This window comes from Caloenas nicobarica, chromosome 3, assembly GCF_036013445.1.
Source record: "Caloenas nicobarica isolate bCalNic1 chromosome 3, bCalNic1.hap1, whole genome shotgun sequence".
Taxonomy (NCBI): Eukaryota; Metazoa; Chordata; class Aves; order Columbiformes; family Columbidae; genus Caloenas; species Caloenas nicobarica.
Window position 1 is genome coordinate 120,812,574 of NC_088247.1, and position 14,008 is coordinate 120,826,581.

The 14,008-nt window shown below is 42.0% G+C and overlaps 1 protein-coding gene across 2 annotated transcripts in view; it reads right to left on the reverse strand.

The window, feature by feature from the left end:
* EML6 (EMAP like 6) overlaps positions 1 to 14,008 on the reverse strand; it is an 86,077-nt gene that overhangs the window by 10,722 nt on the left and 61,347 nt on the right. The window contains exons 24-32 of one of the 2 annotated variants that reach the window (XM_065630821.1): positions 13,364 to 13,452; positions 12,564 to 12,740; positions 12,252 to 12,453; positions 11,904 to 12,030; positions 5,553 to 5,567; positions 4,276 to 4,284; positions 2,639 to 2,717; positions 1,359 to 1,488; positions 716 to 814 (exon numbers count right to left, since the gene is read on the reverse strand). In XM_065630821.1, the coding sequence (XP_065486893.1) occupies positions 716 to 814; positions 1,359 to 1,488; positions 2,639 to 2,717; positions 4,276 to 4,284; positions 5,553 to 5,567; positions 11,904 to 12,030; positions 12,252 to 12,453; positions 12,564 to 12,740; positions 13,364 to 13,452 (927 nt within the window). The remainder of the gene's footprint in view (positions 1 to 715; positions 815 to 1,358; positions 1,489 to 2,638; positions 2,718 to 4,275; positions 4,285 to 5,552; positions 5,568 to 11,903; positions 12,031 to 12,251; positions 12,454 to 12,563; positions 12,741 to 13,363; positions 13,453 to 14,008) is intronic. The other variant, XM_065630820.1, reaches the window with a different exon arrangement.

Below are 14,008 nucleotides of genomic sequence, written 5' to 3' on the forward strand. Positions count from 1 at the left end.
TTACTTGTTACAGAATTTATGGACCTGAGCCTCCTTCCAGAATGACCCGAATTAGCATGACACCGTTCTTTTTCCTCCAGTTAATTACTCCAGTATGAAGCTGGTTTAAGTGAAAAGCAGCAGATCCTTCTCAAGGCTTGGGGCAAATGATCCTGCATCTCCCATACAACGTTTCCTCCTGCAAAAGGCCCTGGGGAACCTAACAGGACTCTCCATGTCCATAATAAACACATAAATACTCGTGGTTTCACAACTGGCCCCTTGGATGTGTCCTAACTTCTGCTGAGATTTCACTCTGTTTCTCTCCTTTTCTGTACAGCTTTTGTACACCTGCACAGGAAATTGTCATTATGGTATTTCCACTGTCAAGCGTTTCACTGCTAAACAGTGCCTTGGATACAGGAAGGAAAGAGGGAATTCTATACATCGTATGATTAGAGATTAATGAACTGACTTAGTGCAGTTTATCAAAGCTTGCTTTCTGCAATAGGATAATGCTACAATTAACTCTAAAATCCAAAGACTCACAATCGGAGATGAAACTGAAATCGTAAGAAAATCCTGAAGCTTGATTACCTCTTTGAAATCAAAGAAAAAGTTTGAGGACAGCAACACTGGCATGTCCTGGTCAAATTCCTACACTGGACAGCCCAAAATAAATCAGTGCCCCTGACAATTTTTTGAGTAAAACTTTGTTATATAGAGAGTCACCTACCGATCTGGCTGGTAGCCACGATGTTTTTATACTTTGGGTGTTGATTCACAGTTAGGCAGAGAATGTCATCAGTGTGCTCCAGGTAGAAACTCTGACTACCTAATAAAATTCAAACGCGGTTTTATTCACAACAGTCTGCAAGACAGAACCAGCGCCGAAGCAGAGACTATTCAGGCAGCTTGTTCTACACTCACGCTGTGCTCTCATTCCCAGGCACCCTTTCCAAATGCACTATGAACATAACCATTAACACACACCTATATATATATATTTAAAAGCAGTATTTGGTAAACTAGCTATGTCCAGGGAACCAGGAATCAGCCTCAAAATGAAACAGTGGATGCCGCGGCTCCTAGCGTTTCTGGGGTACCAGTCATTTCACGAGGGCAGAGCAGAACCGCGTTTTGTTACACTTCCCGGCAGAATCTCCTGCGGAAAGGAACAGGGTGGCTCTACAGGGTGACCCGAACGGGAGAAATTGTCAATCTGATACAAAAACCATATACAATTTTTTTTGGCATTATTTATCGAGATGCAAAACGTGAGAAAGTTAAAGGACTGTTAAAAAGTTAAGACTTTCAATCAGAAACATTTTACTTGCAGAGCATTTTTTGTCTCCAAGTATTATTTCAAGTTGAATTACCGGTAGAAAGATTTTGAACTACGCCTGCTGCAGCTGTGTGGAAAATAATATCAGCACCGTCATTTAGGTAATGAAGGTTGTTGCGGCAATCGAATCCTCTATACCCAAAGACATGGTCTAGAGCCAGCTCCTAGGCAAGGAAAACAAAAAGAAAGAATAAGAGTGAAAGGAAAGAAAAACCAAGGAGATTACAGAGCTCGGATCACGTAAGCGCAGTTCTAAAGCAATTACGCAAGCTACAAATATTTTGCAGAGGCAACAGAATAATTAAGCAATATCTGATCAGTTATCCCTGTTCTTCTGCTAATTTATCGAGGCACGACATTCTCACGGACTGTCTACAAATCTCTAGCTGGTCAGCCCAGGTACTGCATTTATATCATTATTTCTTTAATAATTCAGCTGGCTGTAAACGTTTTCTTTCTGTAAATTTCCGTTCTAAATATATACAACTTACAAAAAAAGGTCCAATTTTATTAATCTTCCTGTCACAGTTTAATAGCTACACAGGGTATCAGGTATTTGCAAATATCTTTACTTAAGAGTCTTCAAAAATCATTCTCGTAAACTACCAAACTTTTAACAGACCGAATTCTGACCTTGAAGCCCTTAGAAGAACCAAAGGCAGCCTGTAAGTCACTCTACAATTAAATCGTTAATTAGAGGTGTAATTTCGGCTTACAATAAACCATCACCGAGGACATTTCCTCCAGAAAAACAATGACGGCTAATGGATTGTTGCTAAAGTTGCTTTTATAGCCCGGAAGACAGACTTAAGGCATCTGTCCCAAACACAATTACCGCTGACTTTCAGCAATTTGAACGGCACTGAGACACCCAGCGATTGATGCCAATTGTCCAACAGCCCACAGAATATTCCTTGTTCAGCACATCACACGGAAATTCCGAAAAAAAGCTGTTTGGGGGGCCCTGCAGTTCAGGGAAAAGGGTATGTTGCAAAGTCAAAGCGCAAATTCCATCATTCAGAATCACACGCGATTTTTCGTGCGTGAAAAGTGCCGTTTCTGACCGTATTTCTCTCAGGGTTCCGCTGTGGATTCACCCCCCCCCGCCCTTCCAGTTCAGAGATGAGCTTGGGCTTCGGAGAGACCTGATGTTACAGGTCAGGGCTGCCCCCCGGGCTTGGCGTTCTGTCCGAGCGAGCCTGCCGCCTGGCACACCTCCCACCTGTACGTGACTTCAGCCGCCCTCAAAACACGGATGAATTTCCCCCGGCACGTATTACCTTTAACGCAAATGAAAAAGGATTTAAGCCTGACCTCAACCAGTTTCTTTTTTTTGTTGATATTGTTCTTTTGCAGTTTTTCAGGTTGAGGAGCAGCTCTGCTAACTGGTGGTCTGAAACGAACGTTTAAAACAGAAGAGAATCAGTATGGTTGAAAGCAAAATAAAACCTGCAAAAACATCTCCTGTGTTTTGTATGGGAACGGGAAACGGCCAAGTGCAACTCTGCGAGCTGAATGCCTGGCTCTTGTTGGAGTCATACAGTAAACTAACTGAAACCACGTGCACTTTGACAGAAAGAGCAAAAATGACACCGATGTGGGTTTTGCGGACGAGTGGCAGAACAGCCCGCCTCACACCATTCTTCTGAAAAAGCAAAATGATTTAAATCCATGGGGATACCCTTGAATGCTACGTTATAGTAAGCTGTTGCTTTCAGGGATGATGTGAAAGATGTTGACGTTCCCCAGCCTTGCTGCTTCTGAAAAACCCGGCCCCAAAACCTTGACATGACTTCATTGAAATCTGCTCAAAGTCATATTGAAGATAGAATGATTACATTCTAGAATGTACAACTCATTCGTCTCCGTGAATTTAACGGAGACTAATGCCAGCAAAGCATTTTTTATATAATTACAGTTGCTAAAAGCAGCTAAAAAAGAGAAATGCAGAACACAGGCTGAAACAAAAGAGGCTTTAAAGACAGCTAAACTTTGGTGCTACTGTTGATCCTTCCAGGCAAAAAAGAGGCCCAAAGCCAAGAGGAGCGGAGGGGTGCAGCCCCCAGGAGCTCGGGACCTCACGGAACCGGCTGGCTGCGATCCAGTGACCACTGTCTTCATTTAAGCACAACGATCCCCCCTTCTCGTTAGCAGAAATTCATGAGGGTTAATTCCAACCCTGCCAACTGCAGAACCGAGCCAGGAAAACTGCGCTGGATTATTCAAGAAATTCGCCCACAGAAACCTGGCCTAGGTTCTGTGTGATGTTTGATCATCTTGTACTTAGAAAAGAGGTTTTGCTACAAGGTAGGAGCTGAAGCGGTGAATAAAATCAGATATTACAGCTAAATGCTTGCTCCAAAGCATCCCCTGACGGCTGCTGTTCCTGATAGAAAGCCCGCCCCGCCGCCGGCCTTGAAACTCCCGCTGCAGCTTCTGGAGATGGGGTTAAACAACAGGGGGTCCTGGAACTAAAAACCAAAGCCGTCCGGCCTCGATTTATTTAATAAATGCTGGGATCTGGAAAGCATTCCCACAGCTTGAGATTTAAAATATGCACGAACTTGATATACAGGATATATGCTGTGAAAATTAGATTGTCCTTGTCCTTATACTGTAACTACCATTAATTCTCATCTGGCAAAAATTGACTGCAGAAGAATGAAATCCCTTTTGTTTAGAGGGAGCTGCTTTTTCTGGAATTGTATTTTTTTTTATGGAGGGCATTAAAGGCAACAATGGACAAAAGGCACAGCTAGAACACTTATTGCTACACAGCTACGATACTTAGTGCACGGGGTAACATGAAAAATCTGAGCTTTAAAAGGAGACAGAACAAAGCTGGAGGTGAACAAACGAACCCACTCCTCAAGCAAACAAGCAAACTCACTAAGTACCAGCAAAGTACATGAGCAGGTGATCTTGTGACAATAAAAGAGTGAAAGAGTTACCTTGATCCCCTTGTAAGCAGCAAACAAAGCCAAGTAAGAGACTTAATACAGTTTAGATGCACTGCTGACCGCTTTACTCATGCACAAGCGTTTTGAGAGCTGATCAGTCATTCCTTTGTGGCACAACACACGCTACTCAAGCATGCCAGCACGAACTAAAACAGAAATTAAAGAGTGCCCCGGCCTGCAAATTGGGAAACGGGATAGCCGGGCATCCCTGGGTACGCTCCGAACCGCAGGCCCTCCGGCAGCGCCGCCCCCGCTCCCTGCACGCCCGATGCTGCACGAGGGGATTCCACGTGTGCCCGTTTGTTTTCGGGCGCCCGACGGGGATGGAAACTGGTCGAAACTTAAGTCTCATAAGCACCGCGGAGAATTTCACACAACGGCTGCTTGTTTTCCATCCTAGTTCAGCCTGCAATTTAGCCTCGTAATTGTTTGTCGGGGGGCCAGCTCAGGGGGACAGCTGGTACTTTAGTGCTCGCAGGGAGACAAGTACCTTTATTTTCTCCCCAAGTCAGCCCGGTCACGTTACGTAGCCGCCGCTGGTAACTGGACCGAACAGCAGCGCAGCCACCGGCCCAGAAGGGGTGGAGGAAACTGTTACAAAACTTAATTCTCTTACAAAATCAAGTCACTACGCGATGCTAGAACAGCAAACGCCGCTTCAGCCCAGATTTACTCAGGCCTTTGAATCAGCACTTATGAAAATAATAAAACATTTGCTTGTATGCTTCCTGCTCTTTTTTCTGTTTTAGTGTCATTTTAAAGTGGATCATTTTTACAGTTCTTTACCTAGAATATCAGTTAAAGTTTATGACAAGAGCAAGCCAACACTTTTTATGAAAGCAAGAGAACACTACCACTATGACATGACTGATAATCACTGGATTGTACGCATGAGATTTAATTTGGAAACATACACACACACATACACTTTTTTATCTATCTATTCACAGTACACACAAACACAAATGTTGTGTGCATTCATATATACATGTACATGTATATATACACGTATGCATTCTTTGCCTTATTATCATCTTCACAAAACAAATGTAAAACAGTACCGCATTTTTGACATTTTAACAAGTCATTTCATTTTTAACAAGACTGTGACTACACCTGGCTTATTTTGGTGCATAAGACGGCAGCGTCAAGACAAGAAATTTGCACGGTAGCGAATGACATGCATTTGCCCTTGCTGACCTACGCAATCTGCATGTGCATTCACAGCAATCTGTGCTTTTTCTGCGCTGGCTGCTGTCAGTACTTACTTGACAATTCCCTGCCTCCAAAGGAAAGCAATTAAAACACAGTACAAGCATTAACGGCTTCTTCCCGGTGATGGCAAATAAATACGCTTATATCACATTATGGAATGAACGAGTTCCAGGAAAGATAAGACACAGTCAAACATTAAAGGGCTTTCAGTTCTTCAGATACTGTGAACACCGCAAATAACATTTCTGTGACTAATGTTTACCTGTACGATCTGCTTACACAAGTACGCACGGTTAGAAATCAGCGAGCTGGCTCATGATTTGAACTGACAGAATCCCACCCACTCTCTTTACGGGTCTTCACGCAGAAATGTGAAAAAGTGCAAGCGACAATTCTTTCCCTCGCAGCCGAGCAAGGGGGGCACCTGAGACAGCCAAGAACCAGGAGCAGGAAGAGCAGCCCGAATCACGGGGGGGTGAGTGGGCAGCACCCAGACAGCCCAGAGCTGGGCAGGGGCAAGAGGGAACGGGGGGCACCTTCTGGGAGAAGAGAGACGCGAGCGGAGAGAACGGGGCAAGAGTAAGGGGAAAAAAGTCAGATCCATCCAGATGGAAAATAAAGGAGAGAAAAAGGAGACTAAAAATCGGTACGATAAATTCTATAGGCCAAGAATAAGCAACTCATGTCTTTGGAGCACATGATGAGGGACGCTGTCTGCATCAGCACCAAATTGGCGAGAACACTAATATTCTGTCCCGAGGCCAATGGGAACAGAATTGGATCTTCACAAACAACGTTGCAGGAAAGCAACAAACAAGGAGGTTTGGAGCAGGGAGGGACAGATGAAAACGTCCCGACACTGGGAAGGCGATGGGCTGGCCCCGCAGAAATGGGGAGAGAGGAGAGTCCACGTGGGGTCCAACGTGCGCGTTCAGACGGCTGCTGCCTGCAGAGGGAACCTGCTTGGTTGCTACACCAAAATACAAAGCGGCAGAACTGCTCCCAGGAGAAGAAAGCAAGGTTCGCAGAGGGGTAAGACCCTTCGCTACTGGCAGCTTTGGTTGGACAAGAGAATTAAAAATCCAAGATTGAAAAAAACGTAGTGCTCATTGCAGCAAAAATGCAAAAGCAGCTTTTCAAAGTATGCTTCTGCTGGGTGACGGGAGGGGGGCTCCCGAAGGTCCCGAAACTGCTGCAAAACTCCCAGGGCTTTAAGAAGCGATTAAAAGATTTCGTGCATTCTAAGCCCTTGGATTTTCCCATCCCGACACACATAGGAGTTTTACACACAGTTGTTCCTGCTGTTACTCTTCCTTTACATTTTGTAGATAACACGAGACAGCAAAAAAGAACAGTATTCAATGTGAAAACACCCCACTCTCTCGCACAGTCACCAAAGCAAAGCTGAAACAAAACTAGGGGGAAACATTAATTGCAATCTAAATTACTTTTTAAAAGCGTAGCATTGAACAAGCCTTAGCGCAGTTACAATATTTATGATTTCACGTGTATGCTGATGCACTCTTTAAAAAAAAAAAAAGATATTGCAGAAAATACGGTGGTGATAACCCTTTTCGTATTTTATGAAGTCACTGCATTCACGTGTCATTCCAGTTCAGTCATCAAATGTGAAACAAGCAGAAAAGCAGAGAAGATGATCAGTTCTCAACGAAATCTCTATTTTTTAATAAGTTTATAGTTCTAAACACCTTGTAAAGCTGTTATTCTAAACACCTATTTCAACCAGGCTGGCGCTACCGTACAGGGACGCGCTGTCCGTAACGTCTGGGCAGCCGGTGCTGTCTGGGGGATCCCTCAGCTGCCTTTGCCAAAACCGCCTTCAAGGAACACACTGCAACACGCTTCAGGCAAAACCTGAATTTCTGCCTCTGAGCTAAAAAGTTTTCAATACCTCAGGTAATGAGACCTCAGAACTCTCTCCGTATATTACCAAGGCATCGGAATCAACCCAACTTTAGCACGTCCTGGAAGGTCTCTCTCCTTAGGCTTCTTTTGGGGTTTGCAATCATGTTGGAGAGGAAGAGTCTTTTCCACCTGTTTTGTTATTCCTTACATAAACTCTGACATGTTTTGAAGCTGTGCTCATTGTATAAGTAAAAATATGGAACCAGTAGCATACAGAGAGCTTTGGGGCTGGAGGTGGAATGTAACGGGCAGATAAAGTAGCATAACAAAACATACACGAAACAACGCTCTTTCGATCCTTCCCGGGCGACAACCCACGCAACAATCCTCAAAACCAGCTGAGTATTTTGCATCAACCTCAGTGCAGAGGGCACTCGAGTTCAGCGGGAGCAATGCTGGGAAGATGTTGTGCGTTATGGCATGCTGAGGATGCTTGACTTGACAGAACGCTGTCCAGAAAGCAAAAGGGAACATCCCAAAGGATGCTACTCATTCTCAGACTGTAGGGTTTTGCTGAATTGAGCCCAAATTGATTTTCTCCACCCAAGAGAGGTGTTTTTCCAGATACGTTTTGAATAGTTCCCACCTACACATAAATACAACACAGATTCACATTCAAAGCTTTTACACTGCGCCCAGAGAAGTGCACGTGTAGAAGTGCATGAGCAAATTTTGTAATCGTAAGTCTAATAATTCAGTTTATGGTACAAAGGCTTGTACTTGCCACTTGTGGGGCTATTTTGAAAGCTTATGTAATTCAGCTCATGTTGTTTTAATGAAATAAATAATCAAAAGAATAATATTTGAAGAGAGAAAATCCAACTTCTCAACCTTCTTTAACTTCTTGTCTTTATCAGAACACATGATGACAAATGATGCATAATAGCGCAATTGAGAACAGGTTCCGAGACAGGTAGCTCACCAAGAATGAGACAAGGCAGTATGTTAAGAAAACAGAAAACTAGACAAACATGCTAATGCTGGTTTTTGTTTTCTACGCATTCAACCTGCTTTAAAGGGTTTTCCGTCACCAGGTATATTACAAGAGTTGTCAGTTTATGTAGAGTCATGCAAATTGAACTAAATGAAAGCCGCGGACATAGATGTTAGCGGTTAGTAGAATGCAAAATGAAAATCCGTATTAGTAACAAGCTTGTTTTCCTTGTATAAATTCTTTGCCAGTTCAACAGGTAGCCCTTTTAGGACACGCAGCACGACTTGACCCAATGCACCAGCTAATACGACCGCAAGACATTTAAAAACTGTTCCTCAGGCTCATCTCTCCTGTTATTTTTCCATCCTAAAGCTGTAACTGCTGACAGAGCCATTAAATCTTGGGTCCCCCATGATAATACCAGACCAAGATTTATTTCAAATCCTGCAAGAAAAATCTATCGCGTAACTTCTATGTTCCTCCAAGATATCTGCAGAATCATCATTATTTTAATTAGACAAATAAATAAGACAGGGAAATAAGAATTGATAAAGGGCTTTCATTTTATTTGCTAAGGAAAACCCTTAATATTATCCCCAGGCTTTTCATATGTAAGTTTTTTTGCCCTTTGTAATAATTGAATTTCTCTGTCCAGTTTGCTTAGGGGCCCAGTACTCTAGAGATCTGGAGAAGCTCAGTGCGATACTGATTTTCTTTTCATCTTGCTGGATTGTGCTGAGCAGAGCACACGCTGTGCAGCAACAGCGGATGCAGGGCAGCTGCTCTAAGTCACAGGTATCTCGTATCGAGTTTTATGTCAAGTCTCTCCTACTCTCTTTCCCATGATGGGGGAGAGAAGGGCCAAGAATTGCTTCTCCTCTCTTCTGACAAAAACCCAGGAGAGTTAAGTCTTTGTATTAATTTGGGGCGAGTCAATTGATTCCTTTCTGGAAGGGGGTGTTTGTTGCAAAGCTTTCCCCGGTAACCCGGTGCTGCCTGCGTCAGCTCTTGGCCGTATACCTGCAACTGTTTCGGGAGACCGGTCACCGTTCCGAGATCAAACTCCTCCTGAATTGAACAGTGATTTGCTATTTCTAGGGAGATAAGGTACTCAGAGCTTTTCCAGATTCACCACTCTTAATACTACAGAAGCAGAGAGTCCTGCAAGCTTGTTCTAGCAAATACAAAGGTTAACAAAGTGGAAAGGTAATATTGTAAAGAGGAAAATAAACCAGCCGTCTTCTTGAACCAAAACTGTCTCCTGGGTGTCACACAGTACCTTTGAGCAGAGAAATAACTTGTTCAGCAACAATTCACCTTCCGAAACACAGAGAGCTTATTGTCCTTGCCCCCAGGCAGCAGCCAGAGCAACAGCCCCAGCATCCCCTCTCTCTTCCTCGAGCTCAAAGTTGTGTTTTCTCTCTTTTTTCCCCCTTTTCTTAATTTAAACTTACTTCGTTTAATTCTGGGTTTCCACTCACGATACCTATGAAGAAGTCACAATTTTTCCTTTCTCTGACACACAACGAGAACACAGCAAGGGGGACACTACTTCTTAGTAGATCCTCATCGCATTTTGCAGTGAAGTGGAGCAGCAGTTTTTCAGGCCTTGGGATTAACTCGCCACTTCTAACTTAGAGCTTTCCAGCTTGCAACATATTTTTCAACATCTACACAGTACATTATCAATCTCAGTGCACAAATCCCACCAAACGCACAATCTTTGAGGTCTTCATACAGACAGCCAGCACAATTACAAACAGGAAAGACTCTGGATCTGGAATATTTCCTCCAGATAACCTCCCCCCTCAAAAGACCACGAGTTTCCCCAGGTACCCGCCTGAAAGACACCGGCCAGAATCTGAAATCTCTAACAACTGACTTCAAACTCTAGTAATTTGTATTACTGCAATGAAGAAAGGGAAGTGAATGTATGAAGCTATATATGAAAAGTATGGGATCTGTTCACAAATGTATCAGAACAGCAAATTCCAAATACCGAAGTTGTGATTGAATTGAAGCAGCTGTAATTGAAAAAGGACATATTAAAAACGTGTAGAACAGCTGTCTGTGACTTCAGCAGAAAAGATGGAAAGGACAGTTACAAGGGTTTATTTTCTAAGCTGTTTTAAAATGAAGTACAAAACTGTTGGTTGCATAGAGACAGTAAGAAGAAAAAAAGATATGGAGAATGTTAAAACCTTCCTTTTTGCTCTCTTCAGTCTAGAATGTGTTATGGGATAGATTATTCTTTCGGATAGGCTACAGGATGCTATGTTCACGTACAGTCATGTACATGAAGGAAAAGAGAAGGAAAGTTCCTAGGGACCCAAGGGACTGTGCTGATTTTCACTCCTGCGCTGAAAATAGCGCTGAAAAGCTGCAGAAGAGACTGATGCTGATGCTCAGGTTCTTGGTAAGTCACTAGCACAAAACAATCGTAAGCCCATCTTAATTGGTCAATTAAACTCACTCTACAGTTGCTTTTGCATCATCAAAGCAGAATAAAGCAGCTGGAAGGTACGAGGCTTTCTGGTGCAAAACATCTGGCCACTGTACCATTGGCACTTGTTATTTCATGTGCCAGCTACGCGTTTTCATTAAAATTTTGTGGTGAAAAAAAGGGGCTGCAACACTTTCCTTCTCATCTTTCACAGCCAACATTCGTTCTCCTAGTTCAATACCAAGTGCAAAATCATTAATTATTACTTTGTGTCCATCATGTTCAGCACTGCATTCTTTGAGAGCTTTAAAAACATAAACTAATTTATTTTACAAAGGTCTGCATAAGATTAGGAAGTGTTAGTAACTCCTCCTTGTATTTTGCAAATCAGGACACCAAGGAGATTTAAAGCCAAACATCTCAAAAGTTGCCACTAATTTTCAGTAGTCAAATAAAAGTACCTCAGACCTTAATCTGTTGAATGTAATTACACGTTAAATGTTTGTTCAAAGAACTGATTAACAGTTTTTACTCACCCACTCCCCCAGGTCTGTGTTTCACTGGATCTCACCCTCTGTGCTTAGCTCTTACCTCTTTTCTTTCCTCTCCGATACTGTTCTCCTTCCAGCTAAAGTTTTTCAGCATAACTCAGCCTAAGGCCAACATGTACTATGGGAAATTTCAGCTTTAACAGTAACAACCTGACACAATTATAAGCAACTGAAAATCTTTCAATGAAAACTTCACCACAAGCCTTAACTACAAAGTATTTACAAGCTCGCCCTATCACAAACACCCTGCTGCAGAATATGTACAGCTACACATACTACAGGAAAGGCTACAACTGCTTATGTGAACAGCAGAAGAGAACACAACACTCACAGGTGTTTTACTTAACATACATATATATATATATATATATATATATATATATATTTTTCCATCACATTAAGACATTGTACCTCGTAAACACCATTTAAAATGTTACCTTGAGAATTTTAAAATTCCTATCTCATTTCTAAGGGCTAATTTTAGTTGAATGAGAAGAGATTCAATAGACTGCAATGCACATTTGGAAACGAATGCCTTTGTGTGACATACCTCTCTTCCACTGAAACTTCCTTCAGCTGCTGATGTGGTTTTGTCCCTTCCATTTCTCGGATGCTTACTGCATAGATCTTAGTGGTATAGTCGATTGCTTTTTCTCTTGCAACATCGCTATCATAACCTTAGGAAAAGAAAACATAAAATAAAACAAACTACCCCCTTTCGTAGTGGAAGAGTAGCAAACAGGATCTGCACCCATAAAAGGAAACGAATCCTGCCAAGCTCTCCCTACACTGATCTTTAGCACATGAAAGTTTCTTGCCCACTTCAAGTTAAACACCTGTGTGAGTCTCTGTGGAACGAAGACTAAATTAAAGATGTGTTTCACACAATCCTTTTTACCTCCATCTTCTTCTGCGTCTGTGTCTGATTCTTCACTATCAACCAGCTTACTCTCCTGAATGCCCAAAAATTCTCTGGTCCAGATCATGAGAGCTGTGTCAGCACCACCTACAGTCAGCAGCACAGAGTCATTGTGCAACCACCGCACGTTCGTTACCTGTGCGCTGTGACCCACATACTTCTTGAATTTTGCATGTTGGCCCTGCAGCACAAAGAATTCGCACATTAGCGGTCTGACATGTTGCAAACAGTGTCCTCCTTAATTCCCTTTCTTGCGCAGTTTCTAATCACAGAAATAAATACACTTCTTACCTTCACTGGATAGGAAAAAAGCTTCACAAAACCAAAATCGTCTCCTGTAGCTAATAGCGCTCCGTCTTTTGTCAGGCTAGCTGCATTTACAACGGTGACATCGCTGTGCATGGGCCAAATTCCTTCACAAGTAGGACCAAGAACACAGGTCCAGGTGTCCCACTCGATCTTCTCTATCTGCAATCAAAATTTCCCCAAAAGAAGTCATCTTAATACATACTAAATGCGCACTGGTCTCAGGCGCATATTTTTCTACGTTTGATATTAACTTAATCTTTTTAGTGTTTTTAGAAACTGTTCACTGTTTCCATCTGTTCATACAAACTGTGTATCGACATCAAAGGGCTTAAAACTTTAAATGTCCCGCTTTCCCAAGGCAGAGCGTAACTTGGATACAAATCTCTCTAAAGATTTTCTGAGGTGCTAAACATTGGCAATTTTGTAGAAGAATTGTGTGTCACAAATATCCATATCCTTAAAATCCAGGTCACGCTCCTAACAGATGGTTTATAACCTGTGTGCACACCGAAAACAGGTGGCTGTCCAGGAAAGGAGATGATTGCAAATTACTGCTATTAAACAAATCAAAATAGAGACACAAACAGAAACTTGCAAGTTCTACCATTTACAAATGCTAGCAAATATACCGTATGGAATAGTTCAAAAATTCTCATTCTAACCACTCTAAATATAGTAGTTGAAAAGGAAAAAATATACCATTTGAAAACAAAATATGCTCATTTTCAACAGTTCATAAAAATAACTGTCAGAGTAAAAAATCCAGTAAGCATAATTCGTACCTCAGCAATTCTTATAATATGCCTTTTCCCCCTTGGTGCTTCGAAAAATAGTTGTTCTTTGGCACCAGAATTGACTTGCAATAACTTTCCTGGATACAAAATAAAAGTTTATTAGGAATCTTATCCATTATTATGACTATTATGAACTTCTTTTTGATTAAATGAAGAGATTTCTGAGGGTAAGCTAAGAAATTATTCTCCAGAGCTACCCATAGCAAAAGGAAGACAGATGCTTGGAATCACTCTCATAAGAAGCCTGTACTCCTGATTCACTGCAGAATATTTTAAATAGCATCCAACCTCCTTAAAAATTCTGTCTTGCAGCAAATCACTTTCTTCGGATAAGAAATATTTTGCTTGCGTTTTCATCATGATGATAATGGAAAGTAAAAAACCAATCAAACAAAAAAGCCAACAAAACAAACACCAGTGTGTATGCTAACAATTTATATATCAACTTTGCAAAAGAGCTTTGCGAAAAGTTAAAAACTGACAACAAGAAGTGCAATAAGGGCCTGCGGTAGGATTCTGACCTGTATAACACAGCTTGCACCGTTTGGTTTGTTAATCCTTTACATCTAGAAGCTCAGTTAGACTTTCCAATAAATACCACTACGGACCAAAGAATTTTCAGATTTCTTATAG